The sequence below is a fragment of the Pituophis catenifer genome, unplaced genomic scaffold, assembly GCF_029215685.1.
Source record: "Pituophis catenifer annectens isolate HBS135680 unplaced genomic scaffold, rPitCat1.0.hap2 SCAF_2, whole genome shotgun sequence".
Classification (NCBI taxonomy): domain Eukaryota; kingdom Metazoa; phylum Chordata; class Lepidosauria; order Squamata; family Colubridae; genus Pituophis; species Pituophis catenifer.
The window spans coordinates 295,096,650-295,119,886 of NW_027256882.1; the positions used below are offsets into that span (position 1 = coordinate 295,096,650).

At 44.5% G+C, this 23,237-nt stretch overlaps 1 protein-coding gene across 2 annotated transcripts in view; it reads right to left on the reverse strand.

The window, feature by feature from the left end:
- Positions 1-16,172, reverse strand: part of UBE2R2 (ubiquitin conjugating enzyme E2 R2) — a 64,731-nt gene extending 48,559 nt beyond the window's left edge. The window contains exon 1 of one of the 2 annotated variants that reach the window (XM_070938983.1): positions 15,599-16,172. In XM_070938983.1, coding sequence (XP_070795084.1) covers positions 15,599-15,775 — 177 coding nt within the window. In that variant the 5' untranslated portion in view covers positions 15,776-16,172. The remainder of the gene's footprint in view (positions 1-15,598) is intronic. The other variant, XM_070938982.1, reaches the window with a different exon arrangement.
- Positions 16,173-23,237: the final 7,065 nt, after the last annotated feature.

Below are 23,237 nucleotides of genomic sequence, written 5' to 3' on the forward strand. Positions count from 1 at the left end.
AATCTGCAGGGATTCACTTAACAAGTTTCATTTAAAACTCGCTGAAGAAATTTCTCACTGAACAACATAAATTTGGGGCTCCATTGTGGCCATAAATTGAAGACTACTTGTAAACAATGAAAGAGAGACTGAGAATAAATCATAAATAATGAGGGAAAGTTGTAAATAATAAAAGAGCCACTGCGCTGGTATCACTAAAATCCACCGTCTGCTCTTCGAAAATAAAACATTTTCTGAAATGTTGATTTAAAAAGACTGCTCAAACCCACCAAACTTGGCCACTGTAAAACGTGTGGACTAGGGAATTCTGGGAGTTGAAGTCCCCCCTGACTCGACTGCCAAAACCACATCAGCTTTAGCTGTGCAGCATGGAACCTCATGAAGAATGCAGAGTTTGAAGGTGAAAAACACACCAAATTAGGTTGATGAGGGGTGAGTGGGTGGACAGTAAACTCCACCTGCCTTGAAAACAATCATCAATAATGCAGGCAATTCCTCGATTTACGACAATCAAGCCCCGAATTTCTGTGGCTAAGTGAAACATTTGTTAAGTGAGTTTTGTCCCACTTTATGATTTTTCTTGCCATGGTTGTTAAATGAATCTGGATTCCCTCGTTGACTTGGTTGGTCGCAAAAGGGGATCACGTGAACCCCGGGACTGTTGTGGCCCACCAGCAGCCTGCGCGGATCGTGGCTGATCCCGATGAAGAGGAGGCTGGTGTGGTGTCGCGCCAGCATCCTGCGCACGTCGAACAGCGAGGAGGCCGAAGAGGATGTGGTGCCAGAGGCAGAGACTCAGCCTGGGCCTTCAGAATCTCCGGAGGCTCCTTCAAGTGGAGAGAGTGAAGTGGAGGAGCCTCTCCTCAATGCTCCAGCACGCAGGGCTGCCAAAAGGCAGGAATGGCTACTCAGGAGGAGGAGGTCTCCTCGAGAGAAAGGTTTGAGGATAATTGGCCACTCCCTTAGCCTATTTAAGTCGCAGGCAGTTAGTAATTTCTTGCTGGAAACAATGTGTAATTATTATGGAGCATTTTTGAAGAGTGAGTGTCTTATTGTATCTTGTTTTCTGGGCTGGTTGCCAACCTTTGCCAGACTTTGTTTATTCTTGGTACGTTATAACTTTGATAAGGACCGTTGGTGTGTGTCACAATCCTTGGGAATCCGGAGCTGGAGCAGAACAGGGACACTGAAACCTGTCACAAGTACATGCCAGTTGCCAAGCGTCTACATTTTGATTGCGTGGCGGTGGGGATGATGCAACGGTCATAAGGGTGGAAAAATGGTCCTAGGTTCCTTTTTTTCAGTGCTGTTGTAACTTCCGTCACTAAACGAATGGTCGTAAGATGAAGAACACCTGTGTTGCTCAAAATTTTTCCATTTCCAGAATAATTAAACGTTTCCATCAGCAAGAATCTACCATGCAAACTACCATGCCTAGCCGAGATAAGAATTACAACTGGGGGAAATTTTGAGTATTTGAGTAAGACTCCCCCTTTATCTATCTCACCAGCTTTCTCTCTGTTGTGGTCCGCAAGCAGCCTGCGGAACTGGCAGCAGAGTCGGACAGTGAGGAGGCTTGGGAGGAACATGGGCCAATCCTGGAGTCTGGGGAAGGCTCGGACGAGGACTCTGCGTCGGAGGCAGAGATGGGGCCAGGGCCATCTGGGAATTACGTGCGGATTCCGGAGCCTCCAGAGTCGGACATCAAAGAGGCAGAGGAACAGGGATAACCTGTTCCTAGTGCGCGCATGTGCAGAGCTGCCAGAAGGCAAGAACAGTTTAGAAAAAAAGGGGCGACTCAGGACTAAGCTTGGAGATGATTCCCCCCCCCAATATAAGACATAAAGGGACATGAGCCTTTGCATGAAGCAACTTTGTTTGTTCTGGTCAGTTTAAATTCTGAAGCTCTGTTTGATTCTGGACTCCATGTGGCTTTGCCGATTAGGTCTTTGGCAGCATGTTAAGGGAGATAAAGTTGGGTGATTATCAGTCTTATCTCAAAGGACTACTATTTGGGACTCATCTGTGAATGAACAGAATTCACACCTGTTAAAATAAAACAGGTTTTTGGGACTACTCCTGTGTTTTCCTGACTCAGGAAGCCTAGGTCACAACACTCTCCGAGGCTGAAAGAGAGGAAGCTGCCTGCTGGGAAAGAGAAGCTCGGCCCTCTTTGCTGACCCTCTCTGGTGTACTAAAGTTGTACCGGTTTAAAGAGAAAAAAAAAAGAGTTTTAAAAAGGATATTTGTAAAAGATTTTTTAAAAAATCTCTAGTTTGGAGGAAGGGAATCTAAATTTAATATTGAAGTTCAAAGCCCGCATGTTAAGAAGTTAAAGAAAAAGATGTACTAGAAAAGTTTTGATTTTAGAAACGTGTTTAAAGAAAAGCTTTTAGCGTTTTAGAAAAGGTGTGTGGAGGGGGGGAAAGAGCATTTTCCCCTGTAAGGATCTGAAAGAATACAGCAAACCTTGTTAATAAAAATGGCGACAGTTCGCGAAGGTTATCAGGTGCAAATAGAAATACATACTATTTCCATAGCAAGGAAGATAAAAGTAGGAACGGAGATAGAAGAGAATAGAAGCTGGAAGGGACCCTGGAGGTCTTATAGTCCAGCCCTCTGCTTGAGCAGGAGAACCTATACCATTTCAGATAAGTGGCTTAGTTTCTTCTTTAAAACTTCCAGCGATGGAAGAGGAGAATATATTTAAGTACGTTTTTCACTTCTGGATTTTGTGCTTGAGATGGAGGGGAAAAAAATGAAACTTTGACTTTTTGTTGTGCAAAAAGTTGAGGCTGGAACCTTTTTAATCTTGTACTCTGCTAAAAAAGAGTCTGAAGCCAATGCCTTTTTCTTCTTTTTTTCCCCCTTGTACCCCTTTCCCTTTCTCCTCCTAATATTTCTACTTTTCTTTGTATTTTATATATAAATAAAAATAATAAAAATACGTAGCGGACAATCGCGAGCACTGAAAAACAAAAAAGGAATAGGGGGGTTGCTGCCATTTGTGCAACGCACACAAAGTTACACCATACGCAAGCTGGACCCAAGTCCAGGTTCCCAGCAGCTGATTTTCCTAATATGGCAAAGAGAGTGTTTGGGGGGGGGGGGGAAAGCCCATCATATCTCAGGAGTTTTATGGTATGAGCTCTTCAACATTTTTTGGGAGAGGCAGCCCGATTTTCAAAAGTAGCTAGAGCACGTTTGGATAAAACCTTCGCGGACTATAAGTTAGGGACCCTGGAAGGGCTGCGGAATCTATGTTTTTTGGGTACGCAGAAAATACAGAAAGATTATCTGCTTAAGCTTCTGGAGCTATCGCTTTCAGACGGAACGAGCTACGGTAACAGCCTCCTTTTTTCAATGGTTATTTCTTTGGGAATTCTCAATTCAATCTTTACTGAGATTCTGCTTTGTCCCCAATAACTTTATCGACTCAGCCATGGCTCAGATCCTAGGCATTCTTTGTAATAGCACTATTTTTTTTTTTTAACGTAACAGAATAGCACAATGACAGAAATGGAAGGGACCTTGGAGGTCTTCTAGTCCAACCCCCTGCTCAATCAGGAGAACAGGTACAATTTGAGACAAGTGGCGGTCCAGTCTCTTCTTAAAAACTTCCAGTGTTGGAGCATTCACAACTTCTGGAGGCAAGGAGTTCCACTGGTTAATTGTCCTCACTGTTAGGAAGTTTCTCCTTCGTTCCAGGTTGCTTCTCTCCTTGATTAGTTTCCATCCGTTGCTTCTTGTCCTGCCTTCAGGTGCTTTGGAAAATAATCTGACCTCCTCCTCTTTGTAGGAGCCCCTCAAATGCTGGAATATTGCTATCATGTCCCACCCCCTGTCCTTCTTTTCACCAGACTAGACATACCAAATTCCTGCAACCGTTCTTTGTCCTTCCATCTTCAAATATTGGAAGGCGGTTAGATCGTGTCTGTATGATGCTTTTTCAAAGTACTTTTCCTTTGGCTGACCAGGAATGACCCAGTGCATCCATCCATCCCATAGTGATCGCAAGCAATGAAGCCAGCCTTCCCCAGTCGCTATCTTCCGTCGCCCCCAAGCCCTTCGCCCCCGTTGGGGGGTCTGGAGTTTGCGGAAGGAGCGGCTCAGACAAAGAGGACATGCTTAGCAGCACAGAGAAGGTTCCAGATTCAATCAGCATCATTTGCAATTAAAATAGGACTTGGGGGGCGGAGGGGGGGGCAGGATTTCTCTACCCAGGGTGTTTGAATGCTGCTGGTGTCATTTGCAGCAACAGGAACTAATGGCCTGACAAGGTGCATACGGGTAACGGATGATCTATCCATCAAATCAATGCCAATTTGAATTGGTAATCCCCTGGAAGGGGATCAGGGCAGGAGTTGGCTCTGCCAGGGCTGCGAAACACTCAAGAGAGGAGACAGGCTGGGCTGCTAAAGAGAATCCCAAGTAGCTAATTAGATAATGGAGAGCTCTCAGGGGACCCGGAGAAGGAGTGAGAATCTATCGAGTAAAAGGGCTGTGAAGATTAAAAAAAAAAAACGCTCCCTTAGGCACGATCAAGAACCAGGGTAGCAAAACTGCAGGCAAAAACAAAGAGGATCACAGGAAGCTTTATACTGCACTGGTAAGGCCACCCTTCCGTCAGAATACAGCTGGAAGGGACCTCGGAGGTCTTCTAGTCCAACCCCCCTGCTCAAGCAGGAGGCCCTACACCAGGGGAGTCAAACTCGATTTCATTGAGGGCCGCATCAGGGTTGTTGTTTGACCTCGGGGAGTGGGGGTAGGGGAGCATGGCCGGCTTGACGTCACTCGTATAGGGTAGGGGGCACTCAAGGCCCGCAGGCCTTGAGTGATTTTTTACTTCTTTTGTCTGTCTATGAGATAACTGCCGGTAAAATGTAGTTAGCTAGTTTTTTACTTTTATAATAAAATGCTTCTTAGAATACATTCGGGTTTTCTTTCTTTGAAAGTATACAGCATGGAAAACAAGATCCATTCACCTCCAATTAATTACAGTTTCCCCAAGGGGGTGAACGAGGCTGACTCACGCTTAAACATTGACCCCCCCTGCCCTCTACCATTTCAGACAAGTGGCCGCCCAGTCTCTTCTTGAAAACCTCCAGTGATGGAGCACCCATAACTTCTGTCCTACTGGTTCACTGTCCCGTCAGGAAGTTTCTCCTTAATTCCAGGTTGCTTCTCTCCTGGATTAGTTTCCATCCGTTGCTTCTCGTCCTGCCTTCTGGTGCTTTGGAAAATATAATGACAAACCCCCCCCCCCACTTCTTTGTGGCACCCCTTCAAATACTGGACTCCTGCTATCATGCCCCCCTTAGTCCTTCTTGAAATAATGCACCCAGTTCTGGTCACAATACCAAAAAAAGATACTGGGATCTTAGAAAGAGTGGAGAGGAGAATAAGATAATCAGGGATCCACATGATGAGCGGTTGAAGGAACTATGTATGTTTAACGTAAGGGAGAGGCGGCTTAGGGGAGGCCTGATAGCAGCTTCCAGTATTTGAGGGGCTGCCACAAAGAAGAGGGGGCCCCCCGCAACTTATTTTCCAAAGCACCAGAAGGCAGGATAAGAAACAATGGGTGGACACTAATTAAATAGAGAAGCAACCTGGAATTAAGGAGAAACTTCCTAACAGAGAGAACAAATAACCAGTGGAACTGTGTGCCACCAGAAGTTGTGAGCGCTCCATCACTGGAGGTTTTTAGAAGAGACTGGACAGCCACATGTCTGAAATTTATTTATTGTTTATTTATTTATTGGTTTGATTTATATGCCGCCCTTCTCCGGAGACTCAGGGCGGCTTACAATGCTTTTTAAGCAATAGCCTTCATACTTTTGTATATACCTGCTTAGTAGGGTTTTCGCCCCCCCCCCAAAGCGGTGTTCTTTTTTATACAAAGTCAGCTTATTGCCTCCACAATGCGGGTCCTCATTTTACCTACCTCGGAAGGATGGAAGGCTGAGTCAACCTTGAGCCTGGGGAGATTTGAACTTGCAGTAATTGCAGGCAGCTGGTGCTACTTAACAGCACTTTTTTGGTGCCAGCCACAGCCTGGCCTAATTTTTCCCTTTTTAAAACGCAAATTTTAATTCGTTTTTAATTTATTGGGGTGTTTTAAATCTGTCTTAGGCCAAATTGTTTAATTCGGTTTTATTCTGTTTTTAAATTTTGTATTTATGTGTTTTTATCTTGTGGCTGTTCACCGCCCTGAGTCCTTCGGGAGTAGGGCGGTATATAAATCAACTAAACTAAACTAAACTAACTTTAGTCTGCTGCGCCACCAAGGCTCTTCAAATGACGTAAGGTCTCCTGCCTGAGCAGGGGGTTGGACTATTTATTTATTTATTTATTTATTTATTAGATTTTTATACCGCCCCCTCTCCCGAAGGACTCGGGGCGGTGAACAGCCAAAGTTAAAAACATACAATATAAACAATTAAAATACGTTTAAAACAAAATTAAATCTAAAATGGCTCCCCAATTTAAAACGCCTTACCCATACCCCTATAAGACGAATTTAAAATTTAAAAATTTAAAATTTCCACATTTAAAAAGGGGGAAGATTTAGGCCAGGCCAGCTTGATAAAATAGAAAAGTCTTAAGCGCGCGGCGGAAGGTGCGCAGATCCGGGATCCTCCGTATCTCCGGGGGGAGCTCGTTCCAAATCGTAGGTGCCCCCACAGAGAAGGCTCTCCCCCTAGGGGCCGACAGCCGACATTGTTTGGCCGACGGCACCCGGAGGAGCCCCTCTCTATGGGAGCGTACTGGCCGGTGGGAGGCTATTGGTGGTAGCAGGCGGTCCCGTAAATAAGAATAAATAAGACTAGAAGACCTCCAAGGTCCCTTCCGGCTCTGTTCTGATTGACTGATTGAAAAGATACAAAAGGTTGGCAAAGCCTTAAAGAAATTCAGATTTTTTTCTCAACCAGCTGGCAAAGATTTCCTCCAGCACTTGGGCAAGGGTTGGGAGCACAGCCACGCGTGGTGACTTCCGTCTAGCGTGCCGAGGGGCCAGAGCGAATGAGCTTCCATGACAGCTTCTTGGCAACTGATATTGGGAACAAAGTCCCTTCTCTGCTGGTGCTGCAAATCCCACTCTATGGTTCACTGATCACTGCAGAGTAAATAAATACCTGGGTATCTAGGTGTCAATCCCATTTAAAACAGACCTGCTCAATTTCAGCTACAGGCAGAGTCCTTGACTTACAACAGCCCGTTTCGTGACCGTTACGAAGTTACGACGCCAACAAAAAGTGAATGGCGACCATTTTTCACACTTACGACCGTTGCAGCATCCCCCCCCCCCGGTCGCGTGATCAAAATCTGGATGCTTGGCAACTGGTTCGTATTAATGTCGGATGCATTTTCCCAGGGCGGGGGGGGGGGGAGGTAGAGGTGTCACGTGATCCGCTTTTGCAACCTCCTGACAAGCACAGTCAATGGGGGAGCCAGATTCGCTTAACAACTGTTTTCCAAACAACTTAACAACTACAATGATTCGCTTAACGACAGGGGAAAGAGAGGTTATACAATGGGTCAAAACAACTGTCTTGCTTAGCAACAGAAATTTGGGGCTCAATTGTGGTCGTAAGCCGAGGACTACCTGTATCAACGTTATAAGGCCGCAACAATCTTTGGTTTCTACTTGGCAGGAAGACATCAAAATTCTTCATTACAGTAGTGGCCAAAATTGTGGAAACCTTTTAGGAAAAGTGTATTTTTGAGGTTTGATGGCTCAATAACACCACTTTTTTCTTTTTTGAAGTTTCAAGGTAATTCTTTTCCACTGCTGGAATGGCCTGAGAATAGCCCAATAACCTTCACCCAATTGAAAATCTATGGAGAAGAAACTGGTTTGTCAGAAGCGACCCAGCAATAAAACCCAGTTAATAGAAGCCATCCTTCAATCTTGGTTTCACATGATAACAGCTGCAGAACTAAAAGACTTGGTTCACACCATGAGAAGACGTTGTAAGGCTGTAATTCATGCTAAAGGTTACCCAACTAAGGATTAACTGACATGGGCATAATATTTGCATATCTCATTTTTTTCTATCATGATCATTTTTGTATATTTCATTTTTTCTACGTGTTTCACTTTTCTTCTTTATACTGTAACTGCTATTCTAATAGGAAATCCTTCATAAAAGTTATTGCATTACGTTCTTGATTCAATTATCTTTCCACTGATTTATAATTTTATGGAACTATTCCAAAACAAAAAGTGGTGTTATTAGCTACTTTTAGAAAATACACTTTTCCCAAAAGGTTTCTACAATTTTGGCCACTACTGTATGTCATGCCACTATAACCAGACCGAGAGATCTATTTTCCTTAACAGAAAAGATTACTGTTAAAAAAAAAATACAACCTTTTAAGAGCCACAAGGAGCTACGTAGAGAGCATACAAGCATTCCTGGTGCCAAAGAATAGCCGTGTGGCACCGTGTTAATCTTTGGAAATGATACAGCTGGTCCTGGCCATCAACAGATCTGCTTGAGAAAAATGCACGTAAATCCCCTTCTTAGCCTCCGAGCATCTCTTTTTCCTTCAAGGTTGCCAAAGATGAATGGGACGGTGCTCTTAAGACTAGCCACAATTATCGCTAGGCTGAACTCCAAATTCTCTCGTTGGCTTTTTTCTAGTAGTCCATCCCTAAGGTTAGTGAACTTGAAATAACAGAATTGGAAAGGACCTTGGAGGTCTTCTAGTCCAACCCCCTGCTCGGGCAGGAAACTCTATCCCATTTCAGACAAATGCCTGTCCAATCTCTTCTTAAAAACCTCCAGTGTTGGAGCATTCACAACTTCTGCAGGCAAGTCATTCCACCGATTAATCGTTCTCACTATCAGTAAATTCCTCCTTAGTTCTAAGTTGCTCCTCTCCTTGATTAGTTTCTATCCTTTTTTTCTTCTTCTCCTGCCTTCTGGTGCTTTGGAGAATAGCTTGACTCCCTCTTCTTTGTGGCAGCCCCTGAGATATTAAGAGTACTGCTATCATGTCACCCCTGGTCCTTTTCATTAAATTAGATTTTAAAGAACAGTTGCTGGAATTGGATACGTCTAGTTTAATGAAAAGAAGGACCGGGGTGACATGATTTAGAAGACTTAGACTAACTTTATTGTCGCTTTGAATGTACACTAACCGGCATACATTAAAATGAAATTTCGTTGCCTACAGCTCTCAAAGGATCACCCCCTCCAATGTACACTACATGAAACATGACAAGATAAATAAATACAAAATTATGCATATATGATAGCAGCGTTCCGATATCTCGGGGTTTGCCACAAAGAAGAGGGAGTCAAACTATTCTCCAAAGCACCTGTAGGCAGGACAAGAAGGGTGGAAACTAATTCCCACAACACTGTCAAACTATTTACTAAGGCTGTATCCTATTACCTATCTCCTCCTACTCATGACTATTAACCTTGTTGCTTTATGATTTATATTGTTTTAGTTTCCTAGTATGATTTGATTGCTTATTTAGTATCCTATGATTATCACTAAGTGTTGTATCTTATGATTCTTGATGAATGTATTTTTCTCCTTTTTATGTACTCCGAGAGCGTATGCACCAAAGACAAATTCCTTGTGTGTCCAATCACACTTGGCCAATAAAGAATTCTATTCTATTCTATTCTATTCTATTCTATTCTATTCTATTCTATTCTATTCTATTCTATTCTATTCTATTCTCTCCTCTCCTCTCCTCTCCTCTCCTCTCCTCCCCTCCCCTCCCCTCCCCTCCCCTCCCCTCCCCTCTCCTCTCCTCTCCTCTCCTCTCCTCTCCTCTCCTCTCCGAGAAGCAACTTGGAATTAAGGAGAAACCAGTCAAAAATTGATCGGAATAAGAGCAGAGGGCATACAAAACACAGATGCTTATTGCAATCCAGTTTCTGGTTGAAAATTACATCCCAAATGCTATTGCAGATAGTCCTCGACTTACAACCATTTGTTTAGTGAGGTCGAACTTATGACAATACTGAAAAAAAGTGACATAGCCATTTTTCACACCCCCACGGTCATGTGATCAAAATTCACCTGGCTCGCAGTGTCCTTGGGATCACGTGATCCCCCTTTTTGCAACCTTCTGACAACGAAAGTCAATGGGGAAGTCAGATTCACTTAACAACCGTGTTAATAACTGTGTGGTGATTCAGGTAACAACTGTGTCAAGGAAGGGACAAAACTCACCTAACAACTGTCTGACTAAGCAACAGAAATTTCGGGGTCTCTTGTGTTTGCAAATCTACCTACATTCTGAATCTGGACCTGCAGAAAAATCTGGTTTTATGGAACGCTCGTACCCTATGGTCCAGGATCAATATACGGTAGGATATTTTTTCCTACAGCTCTGAGAGGTAGACCAGTCTGATTGATAAATTTCCTCAAACACTGTAAAAAAAAAAAAGAACCTTTAAAATCATAACATTAGTGTCCCGTGTTCAAAAAGATACCCAACCGGATGCCTCTGAGCTATTGATTCCAGAATGGCCTCCCCCCCCCCTTTGTTGATTATGAAACCTAAAACCTTTGACAGTGGCAACAGAAGACCAACCCATGAAGAAAAAGTTTTTCTTCTGTTAAAAACCTAATTCATAGAGAAAAAGAATGGAGAAACATTCAGAAACAGATAAGGAAATCTTCAAAGGATGCAGGGATCCTTAAGAGGCCACGAGGGCCTTTTAGGTTGTGGAGCCACACTTGTGAAAAGCCAAAAAGACTGGACTAGATTTCCTACTGACATTTTTTCTAGGAAAGACCCTGTGCTCCCTTTGACTTTAATTGCTTGCTCTTTATCAAAGTAACGTATTTACTGTATATAATTCCTTATGCTATTCATTGCATTGCTCCATTTTGTGGAGCCTTTACCCAACAATAAAGGAGAATATTTGTAGCTCAGGGTTGAAATGAGAGGTCCTGGGTGTTCTCTGAGCTTGGTGGTTTTCTTGCAGACGTTTCATGACCCAACTAAGTAACATCATCAGTGCTAGAAAAGAGTGGGGTTTGCAGAGAAGAGGAGGAGGATTGGGGAAGTCCTTGGTGCTCTCTTGAGCTTTTAAAAACCTTCCAGAAAATTTCAGTTAAGTCTCTGATTTCCTAGATAGCTACAATTACTGCGTGAATTAGTGCACTCTGTATTTTATTTGCATCAGGGCCAATAGTTGCAATGGTGGTCTCCAGAACATACGGTTGTTTGTTGTTTTTTTAGAAGGACTGAAGAAAACACCCTCGATGGTTCTAAGCATTTTGTTGCACAGATAGAAGCAGCATCTCTCTGGATACCACACGCTCTGGAAAAAACAACCAAGGTCATCCCCCATCTCCTGTCCTGCATGCATTCAGCTGCTGGTTGATGAAAGACAGCTGCCTCGCTGGACCTGAGTTTGATCCAATTGAACCATTATGTTCCTAATCCGCCTTCCATAATACGCCAGTGATGAGCTGGACCGGGTATTTTAGTTCTCTTTGCTGTCTACAAAGACATGAAATTTCATATTCAGGACCACAAGGCTTTTTAAAAACGCCGTTTTTCATTTTTATGGGTTCCCCCGCCAAGGGGTTCAGGCCGGCATCCCTTATCGGTCTCATGTTGACAACCGCTTTAGGATAACTGCTGCTCCCCTGTGGGTTGAAAACTTCCAGCTGGCCTCTCCACAGAAAAGATGCGCGAGGTTTATGGTTTCATGAAATTTCTTGGACGTTGAGCTGTTGTGACGTGGAGCCAAAAGTCATAGGCTGCAAAATATACCGCAGCCTACATTTGAGGGTTTAGCCCTTTGGGAACCCTGTCTGCTCATTTCTCCTAATCCTGGCCTTCTAGTGTGGTGTGACTAGGACAATCCTAGTTTATTCTGACTTACTTTTAAGTGCTTTGAATAAGGAGAAACACAGATGTCAGTTGATAACTCACATTAATCAGCAAGTCCTATGATCAGTTACAATCAATTCTGCGATTCACGATACAGCTCTAAAATTAAACCCAACTGAGTTTTGAAGAGTACAGCTATCAGCCAAGTCCTCAGCTACACTTAAAACGCGGCAAGTATAATTGAGTAACAAGAACACGTCACGCTTATAATTTCAGTCTCGAACATATCTACCTGGGTAGCAGGTAAAGGTAGGATACTGCAAGATATATTTTAATAACTGTTTGGGGTCCCTGTGCATTCAGAACAGCCACTGGCCTCCCAAGGAAGGGCTTGAAAAAGAATGTCAAACCTTGGGAACTTTAAGTCTTGTGGACTTCAACTCCCAGGATTCCCCATGCTGGCTGGGGAATTCTGGGAGTTGAAGTCCACAAGCCCCAAGGTTGGACACCCCTACCTTAAAATACAAAGTAAGTAGGCAAAACCACCCCACAAAGGACTACCATCAACTTACATATGACAACACGCACATGCATAAAAAAATAATTTTCACCCAATAAGAGGACTTTTCGCTTAATAGGGGATCCAGGTATTTTACCAGAATTTGCAAAGCACATTCTAAAAGTTCATTTGTTTATAATTTCACCTCATATACTGCATTCAACATCTTCCCTCTCCAGTTCAAATCAACGCATAGCAGAATTACTTGGCGTCCACACTTTTAAAACTCTAGGATTAAAAACAACAACAGCAACATACATTTCCCTAGCATTTTACACTGGAAGTTAACACACCTGCCAGTGCACCAGCAAATAGGTTGCCCAGACTGATAAATGTTAGCAGCAAGGAAACCTACAGATCTGGAGATCAATTTTTTTTTTTAAAAAAAAAGACAAGATGGGGTGACCCTCATAAAAACAGGGGAAGGGCCCTGATCATATGGTCACTGCTACCCTTTTTAATTCTTCCTCCCCCCCAACCTCCTCCTAACAGTTGTTCCTGATTTGTAAGGTCTTTCCAATGAAAATAATCAATTAAGCAGAAGTGTGGCCCTTTATGACTTGTGGACTTCAACTCCCAGCATTCCTGTGTCAGCGTGGGCAAGCCACTGGTATACTTGTGGACTGTAATTCCCAGAATTCCTGAGCCATCATGGCTGGCTCAGGAATTCTGGGAATTGAAGTCCACAACTCATCAAAGGGCCGTAGTTCCCCACCCCTGAATTAAATGAACCATTCACAATATGCTCCTGAAACAAAAGGCATTCCAGTCCATCCTCCAATGCAAACTCAGCTTAGAAATGTCCATTATTATTTACTGGGCCCACAAATTCGGCGACTGGTCCATGGATCCAGTGCACCCCTCGAAAGATCCTTTTCAAGATCCAAAGTGCTCCAGGTAAACGCCAAGAGAAAAATACCTGCCCGCTTTCCAGGTAAACGCCAAGAGATATACCTGTCCACTTTGGGTTCTAAAGCAAGCCAGTTCTTTCCATGAGAATTCTGCCAGTCCTCCCAATAGCATTCTGGTTTATGTACACATTTATTTTTCCTTACATTTATATGCGGCTCATCTCACATAAAACTACATGAGATAATAGGCGAGATAAACTTTCTCTCACGGATAAAGCGACTCTGGGCAGCCTTCCATGCAATTCGGTTTTGGATCTGATCTGGCTAACCTTTAACCTTTCAACCAAAGGCACGGAGAATCCTTTTGTCTCCCTGGGGGGTGGGGGGGAGAGGAGGAGAAGCGGAGCTGATTTTATTTTTATTTATTTATTTATTAAATTTATATGCTGCCCATCTGTCAGAGCGGCTCTGGGAGGATTACACAATGATAACAAGGTAAAAAAAAAAAAGATAATATGGAAGATTAAATTAATTAAAATGTGGGGGGAAAAACCCTTTTGTCAGCCTTCAGAAATGGAAGGGGAGAAAAGCAAAGGGATGGGCCCTGAAAAGGGAGGGGGGCCCCCACCCTTCCCAGTTGCCGGGTTTTCCCCAGATGGCCTAAGGAGAAGGGGGGAAATTGGGGGAGGGAGCTAAGAGGACCAGACACAGCCCCTCCTCTCTCATTGAAATGCAGGGAGGAGGGGTAGAGAAGGGAGTCTCAGAGGAACAAAGCGAGAAGAAAAAGTGCCCCTGAATGCAGGGAGACCCTCATTAAAATGGGGGGGGGGAGGCAAAGCAGAGAAACAGTCATGAAACATGGGTTGCAAAAGCAGGGAGGCCTTCATAAAAAGCGGGGTACAGAAGCAGAGAAGCTCTCATGAAAACTGGGGTGTCAGAGCGGGAAGGATCCCATTAAAAGTGGGGTGCCAAAAGCAGGGAGATCCTCATGTAAAGAGGGGAGTCCCTCCTTAAAAACAAGGTGCCGAAGCGGGGAGACCGCCATGAAAAGTGGGGTGTCAAGCCAGAGAGACTCCTCCGTCAACTAAAAGCAGGGAGACCCTCACTAGAAAGCGGGGTGCAAACCCGGCGAGTCTCTTATGAGAAATGGGGAGGCCTTCATATAAAAAGGGTGGGGGAGGGGCAAAGCGGGAGACTGGAGTGAAACGTGGGGAGCAAACTCAAGACCCTCATGAGAAGCGGGGAGGCCTTCATTAAAAAGGGGGTGCAAACCCGAGGAGGTCCCCAAGGGGGGGGGTTGCAAACCTGTAAAAATGGAGAGACCCTCATGAAAAAGAGGGCTGGCACAGGCAGGGAGACCCTCAGGAAAAGCGGGGTGCAAAACTGGAGAGACCATTTTGAAAAATTGGGCAGAGCCCTCAGGAAAGCTGGGGTGCGAAGGCAGGGAGAGACTTGTCCCCCATGAAAAGTGGGGAGACCCACAGGAGAAAGCAGGATGCCAAAGTGGGGGGACCCTCAGGAAAAGTGGGGTGCAAAACCCTTGAAGACCCCCTCCTTCAAAAGTGGAGATACCCTTATGAAAAAGCAAGGGTGCTACAGTGGGAAGACCATGAAAAGTGGGGTACAAAACCAGACAGACCCTCATGAAAAAGCAGGGAGAACCTCAGGAAAAGTGGGGTGCAAAGGCAGGGAGAGCTCCCCCTCTCCTTGAAAAAGAGGGGAGACCCTCAGGAAAAGTGGGGTGCCAAACCCTTGAAGACCCCCTCCTTCAAAAGCGGAGAGACCCTCTTGGAAAAGCAAGGGTGCTACAATGGGGAGACCGCCCTGAAAAGTGGGGTGCAAAGCCAGAAAGACCCTCATGAAGAAGTGGGGAGACTCTCAGGAAAAGAGGGGTACCAAGCCTTTAAAGACCCCTTCCTTCAAAAGCGGAGAGACCCCTCATGAAAAAGCAGGGAGAACCTCAGGAAAAGTGGGGTGCAAAGGCAGGGAAAGCCCCCTCCCCTTGAAAAAGCGGGGAGACCCTCATGAAAAAGCAAGGGTGCTACAATGGGGAGACCGCCCTGAAAAGTGGGGTGCAAAACCAGACAGACCCTCATGTCTCCTTCCTTCAACTGGAGGGAGAGACCCCTCATGAAAAAGCGGGGTGCAAAGGCAGAGACCCCCCCTCCCTCCCCTTGAAAACCGGGGTGCCAAACCCTTGGGAGTGGGGGGGTGGGGGGACAGAGAAGCCCCTTCCTCTCCTTTAGAGCCTGCTCCCTCCTTCCCCCCGGGGGGGGGCGCTGTGGGGGGGGAGGGGAAGGGGGGACGGTTGGGGGGGAGGGGCTTGGGGGGGAGGGGCTTGGGGAGCGGAGGGGGGCGTGGCCTCACCTTGAAGTAGCCGCCCTCGTAGAGCGTGTTGGGCGGGCCGAAGATGGCCACCTCCCAGTTGTAGAGGTCGGACTCGTCGACCAGGGTGATGCGGAAGCCCTCCACCGGCTCCTCCTGCAGCCCCTTCAGCTCCAGCATCAGCGCCTTCTGGGAGCTGCTCACCTGCTGCTGCGCCATGGCGGCCCCGGAGGAGGAGGAGGAGGAGGAGGAAGGCGAGACGGGAGCCGCTCAGGCCGGGCAGGGCCTGGCCGCGGCGGGGCAGGCCGGGCCAGGCCGCCCGGCCCGCCCGCCGCCGCCGCGATCCTCTTGCTCCGTGCGGGGGGGGGGAAGGGGAGGGTGGGGGAGGGGAGGCCCGAGGCGGCGGCGGGGGGGGAGGGGAAGGGGGGGAGGCAAAGGCGGACGAGCGCGGCCTCCGCCACCGAGCGAGGCAGCCGCGGGGCCCCCTCGACGACGACGCTGCTTCCTTTTGTGACGGCGACGCCGCTCGCTCGCTCGCTCGCTCGGCCGGTCGTTCCCGCTGACGGGAACGCGCCCGCTCCGCCCGGCAGGCCCCGCCCTCCCTTCCGGCCTGCCGCTTCCGCTTCCGCCTTCCTGCCTGGGCAGGGAGGCGCGAGGCCGGGCCGGCCGCCTGCCTGCCTGCCTGCCTCTACGCGCACGCGCACGCGGGAGGGGGGGCGGCGCTCGCAAACGCCTTTCCTCCCGGTGACGTCAGAGGCGGCCTTGGCAACGCCTTCTCCCCGGTGACGTCAGAGGCGGCTTTATTGGGAAGGTTTTAACCAGCGCTCTGATGGACTGGGCTGAACGCGCTCTCGTTCTCTCGAACTTCCCCGCCCCACTCCTAACCCCGCCCTCCGCCGTTATATCATTGGTTGCCTCCTTAGCTTCACTCTCATGGGTCACGCCCTAAAGGGAACGGAGCCTTTCCTCTCCCCTCTCTCTTGTCCAATGTTTAGCCTAGTCCCGCCCCCCACCATTATACCATTGGTTGCCTTCTAAAGCTTAATTCTCATGGGTCCCGCCCTAAAGGGAAGGGAGCGTTCGGCCATTGGTCGCTGCTTGTTAAAAAGTATTCAGGCTTCTTCAGGGATTGGCTGGTTGCCGGCTCTGTCGTCCAAGCTCTTTGGCGGTGGGAGGGGCTCTTAAATGGACGGAACCATTAAGACTTTGGAAGGGGGGTGGAGGTTGGAGTTGATTGAAATGTTGTTTTCAATGAAAAAAGAGGACATTTCCTCAGTGTTGATTTATTAGACGTTATTTCCAAAATCCTTTGCAATGATTAAAGTGGGAAATTAATTGTCATGAGAGGTGCAATAAAATGTAGGCAATGGATCATGTATATGTATGTATGCATGTATATATATGTATGTGTGCATACACACATATATACATATACATTTATATACACACAGTGTATATGTATATGTGTGTATACAATATAGATAGATAAATAGAGATGGAGATAGATAGAGATGATAGGTAGAAGATAGATTCATAGTCCTTTTAACAATCCAAGTCTTAGCCATATAAAGTGCAATACAAGATCAATCCAGGGATATAAAATCTTCTTACCAGTTTGAAGAAAAATACAAGGAACATTCAGGAACAATATAAAAACAGTTCAATAAATATCAGGAAACAGTAATAAATAAGACATGCTGAAACAATTACCATTTAGAGAGATCAAAAATAGTTACAGCATAGTCGCAGGTAAAAATATGGTGTAGTGTCCACAACTAACCACATTTAAGCTCTCCTTAAATCCATTGGCTACACAGCTCATCCGATCAGGATGCATAAGGGCTCAGCAAGGTTCTTAAAGCAACATAATACATTTACATGTTACAAACATGTACAATGTTGGATTATATATTACCTGGCCAACGATTAGACAATGACCATTTCCTAACTAGATAGATAGATAGATAGATAGATAGATAGATGGATAGATGGATAGATGGATAGATGGATAGATGGATAGATGGATAGATGGATAGATAGATAGATGGATGGATGGATGGATGGATGGATAGATGGATAGATGGATAGATGGATAGATGGATAGATGGATAGATGGATAGATGGATAGATAGATAGATAGATAGAGATCTCTCTCTCACTCCCTCTGCCCAGAACAGGGCTTATGGTCTGGTTTATGCAATAAGATCACATTAATGCATTGGGCCAAATCATGTGCAAACCACCATTAGGCTAAGCTTTGATGTAACCACAGATGCAAACAGCAGTGAAATCCAGCTGGATCTATCCAGCTCGCACGAACTGGTAGCGCCGGCAGTGGAAGACTCCGCCCACCCGCTGGGACATCATTACGTCCCATTTTTGACCCTCTGCGCAGCTGCAGAAGAGGTTAGGGTTAGTGCACTCCCATTCCCGAACCAGTAGCGAAGATAATTGGATTTCACTGCTGGATACAAGCCAGTGTAAACCACCATAAACCAAGTTGAGCAGCCTCAATGGGTTTTACTGACCAGTAGAGTATAACCTAGTGTTAAGAACTGCAACTCCCAGAATTCTGCGCTGGCTAAGGGAATTATGGGAGTTTAAAAGTCCACATAAAGTTGCCAAGATTGAAAAACGCAGCAATAAGTCCCATGGTAAGCTTTGACAGGAGCACGGACAACTGAGAATTTTTAATAATTTTATTGTCACTTTGAATGTACGTTAATCGGCATACATTAAAATGAAATTTTGTTGCATGCAGCTCTCAAATGGTCACCACCTCCAATATATACTACATAATATAACAAATAAATATAGATACAGAATTATGCATATACCTGTTGTGGAATGATGAGGACAAAGCAACATTCCTAGGTCAGCCAGAGACAGTTTTATTGCGCAAGGTTCAGAGCCAGTTTTGTACATGAAGCTTTGAACAAGGAGAGAACTCTGTTACAACGGTTTTATACACTTTTAAGACAAAGGATTCTGTTAACTCAGCAGTTTATATGGGCATATACATTTGTTATATTTAATTGACATTTCCTAATTACTAAGTTTTATATTATCCTTGCCAAACAATCATAATTCTTCTGTAAATTACTGAAGCATAGACTCAAATCATCTTCTGATGACAGACAACTTTTAACTCATGTGGATCCCCTTGACCTAACCAACCTTTAATCTGTATGTCATTAGAATGTTCCTTTCTTCTGACAACTTAAGAGGCCTCCTAAAGGTATCAAAAGGATTTTGGCTGAGTTTGTACTTTCTCCCAACTGGATGCATTTTCTGCTTTTTATAATAGAGTGAATAGAAAGTTATCCAGTGGTCATCTATCAGATCCCTTCATTTACATTATACCCACATATATTCTATGACAAAGAGAAACAACATAGTCTAGGTTGGATGTATATAAAACAAGAAATGTTCTGATTTTGTTAAATTTCTTAATCTAAACAGATTTCTCGTAGTCTGGATAAAATTTATCATACTTTATCATTTTATTATTGTTCTTGATATTTATTCTGTTTATATCTTCATGATGCATATAAGCTTTAAAAACAATGTGATGTACTCTTATTTACAATTGATTAATAAAATGTTGAAAAACTTTTAATTTTTAGGTCAAATGTAAATTCCCTGTTTCTTCAATTTTATCTCTCTTTTTGGTCTTATTATTCTATATGTTTAATAATAAAGTGACAATAAAATGATAATAAATCTTTATGAGTATATATAGGTAATATAATAAAACGTGAGCATAAGGTTGAATTTCCTGAGAATAATTTAAGGACACGAACAATACTTTCCTATGTAAACTTCCTTTGGGATACTGATCTTAAATCTTACTTCAAGTAGTTACAGGCAGTCCTTGACTTATGACCACAATTGAGCCTAACATTTATGTTGGTAAGTGAGACATTTGTTAAGTGAGTTTTGCCCCATTTTATGACCTTACTTGCCTTAGTTGTTAAGTGAATCACTGTAGTTATTAAGTTAGTAATATGGTTGTTAATAACTGCAGTGATTAATAACAGTTATTAAGTTAGTAATATGGTTGTTAAGGGACATGGTGGCTCAGTGGCTAAGATGCTGAGCTTGTCGATTGAAAGTTCGGCAGTTCAGTGGGTCGAATCCCTAGTGCCGCATAACGGGGTGAGCTTCACAAACCGGATGAATACCACCTCTAGTCGTAAGTGTGAAAAATGGTCACAAGTCAGTTTTTAGTGCCGTTATAAGTTCGACCATCACTAAATGAACTGTTGTAAGGCAAGGACTACCTGTACAGTGGCTTGGGACAGATTGAGTAAGAGACCCTTGGTTGACATACTGTGCTCCCCGACCATAGGAATATTCTTACTGTTGGCTCAGGATAGTAGTTTGTCTAATAAACTACAGTTAAAGAAACTATGGCTTCTTGTAAATTGTGGTTTCTCCAAAAACTACAGCTAAACAAACTATGGCTTCTTATAACTGTGGCTTATCCAATAAATGACAGTTAAACAAACTGGCTTCTTGTAAATTGTGGTTTATCCAAAAATTACAGCTAAACAAACTATGGCTTTTGCTAAATTGTGATTTATCCAATAAACTGCAACTAAACAAACCATGGCTTCCTATAATTATGGCTTACCCAATAAATGACAGTGAAACAAGCTATGGCTTCTTGTAATTAATGAATCCCTCAAAGAGCCACGGATGGAGACAGGAGGTTCGGGCACTTGTGGGATAGTGTAAAGAAAAAAATCACGGGTGGGGTTTTCCATTCTTGTGATAAAACTTTGGGTGTGAAAAGGGGCGGGGCTGCCATTGCACACACCTGGGACACCTGCCAACAACAATTCTTAAAGCAAAACCAAGGGCGCCCTCTGCTGGACACTAGAGAAACTGGTATTTAGTAGGAAGACCACCAAAAGGGGAAATGCGGTTTTCTGGAATGGAAATCAAGTTCTACAATTTATTAATATTCCGTACTTCTTAACAGCCCATCCCCTTCCCTACACAATGCCCTTGCAGAGGAACTCCATGAAGCTGAAAGATTGAATTCTTTGATTCTTTAATGAGTAATTCCAGGCAGTGAATAGACATAATATTCCTTCCTCCTGTTAATTTCATTTGCACAACAACAACCTTGTTAGGTGGGTTGGGTTTAGAAATAGGGACTGACCCAATGTCACCCAGCTATTTTCGTGCCTAAGGTGGAACTAGAACTCACAGTCTCCTGGTAATTGTCCCAAAGCCAGCCTGCCAATATTTATGCCTAAGGCGGAACTAGAACTCAGGGTCTCCTGGTGATTGGTTGAAAATCAGCCAGCCAAGGCTCATGCCTGAAATGGAACTAGAATTCACTGTCTCCTAGTGATTGTCCCAAAGAGAGCCATCCAATATTTATGCCTAAGGCGGAACTAGAACTCACAGTCTCCTGGTGATTGGTTGAAAATCAGCCAGCCAAGGCTCATGCCTGAAGTGGAACTAGAATTCACTGTCTCCTAGTGATTGTCCCAAAGAGAGCCATCCAATATTTATGCCTAAGGCAGAACTAGAACTCACGGTCTCCTGGTGATTGGTTGAAAATCAGCCAGCCAAGGCTCATGCCTGAAGTGGAACTAGAATTCACTGTCTCCTAGTGATTGTCCCAAAGAGAGCCATCCAATATTTATGCCTAAGGCAGAACTAGAACTCACGGTCTCCTGGTGATTGGTTGAAAATCAGCCAGCCAAGGCTCATGCCTGAAGTGGAACTAGAATTCACTGTCTCCTAGTGATTGTCCCAAAGAGAGCCATCCAATATTTATGCCTAAGGCGGAACTAGAACTCACAGTCTCCTGGTGATTGGTTGAAAATCAGCCAGCCAAGGCTCATGCCTGAAATGGAACTAGAATTCACTGTCTCCTAGTGATTGTCCCAAAGAGAGCCATCCAATATTTATGCCTAAGGCGGAACTAGAACTCACAGTCTCCTGGTGATTGGTTGAAAATCAGCCAGCCAAGGCTCATGCCTGAAATGGAACTAGAATTCACTGTCTCCTAGTGATTGTCCCAAAGAGAGCCATCCAATATTTATGCCTAAGGCAGAACTAGAACTCACGGTCTCCTGGTGATTGGTTGAAAATCAGCCAGCCAAGGCTCATGCCTGAAATGGAACTAGAATTCACTGTCTCCTAGTGATTGTCCCAAAGAGAGCCATCCAATATTTATGCCTAAGGCGGAACTAGAACTCACAGTCTCCTGGTGATTGGTTGAAAATCAGCCAGCCAAGGCTCATGCCTGAAGTGGAACTAGAATTCACTGTCTCCTAGTGATTGTCCCAAAGAGAGCCATCCAATATTTATGCCTAAGGCGGAACTAGAACTCACAGTCTCCTGGTGATTGGTTGAAAATCAGCCAGCCAAGGCTCATGCCTGAAGTGGAACTAGAATTCACTGTCTCCTAGTGATTGTCCCAAAGAGAGCCATCCAATATTTATGCCTAAGGCGGAACTAGAACTCACGGTCTCCTGGTAATTGGTTGAAAATCAGCCAGCCAAGGCTCATGCCTGAAGTGGAACTAGAATTCACTGTCTCCTAGTGATTGTCCCAAAGAGAGCCATCCAATATTTATGCCTAAGGCAGAACTAGAACTCACGGTCTCCTGGTGATTGGTTGAAAATCAGCCAGCCAAGGCTCATGCCTGAAGTGGAACTAGAATTCACTGTCTCCTAGTGATTGTCCCAAAGAGAGCCATCCAATATTTATGCCTAAGGCGGAACTAGAACTCACGGTCTCCTGGTGATTGGTTGAAAATCAGCCAGCCAACGCTCATGCCTGAAGTGGAACTAGAACTGGTGAAATGTCTCCTTTGATCAGTTTCCAACCATTGTTCCTTGTCTGGCCTTTGGGTGCTTTGGAAAATAGGTGGGCCCCTCCTCTCTGTGATAACCCATCACCCATTTTAAACTCACCAAGGTTGAAAAATACTCGTTCGATTGCATTACAAGACAGGACAATCTGTTTGGTTGCCAGTAGCATTTTTGCCAAACGTCCCTTTTGAGGGGGGGAAAAAAATTAAGATTTCCGTTGCAACCTTCACATTTTTTTCCTGTGGTTTTTGCATGCGCTGATGTACATCAAAACCCCGAGCCTCCTAAATGGTTGTCCCTCTTCTGAAAATACCCAGGTAGTCCTTGAGTCACGGCCCCCATTGAGCCCCAAATGTCTGTTGCTAAACGAGACATTTGTTAAGTGAGTTCTGCCCCCTTTTACGACCTTTCTTGCCATAGTTGTTAAGTGAATCATTGCAGTTCTTAAGTTAGTAACCCGGTTGTTATAATGTAATGAAGCGGGCTCTGATGGATGACCACTGGATAACTTTCTATTCACTCTATTCTAAAAAGCAATGCATCCGGCTGGAAAGAGTACAAACTCAGCCAAGGTCCTTTTGGTTCCTCTAGGAGGCCTCTAAGTTGTCAGAAGAAAGGAACATTCTAATGACATACATCTTAAGGGTTGGTTAGGTCAAGGGGATCCACATGAGTTAAAAGTTGTCCATCGTTAAAAGATAAAAGAGATGCTTCAGTAATCTACAAAAAGAATTATGATTGTTTTGCAAAGAAACTCTGTAATGTCAATTAAAATTGATAAATGTATAGGATCATATGAACTGCTGACTTCAAAAGAATCCTTTGTCTAGAAGGGTATAAAA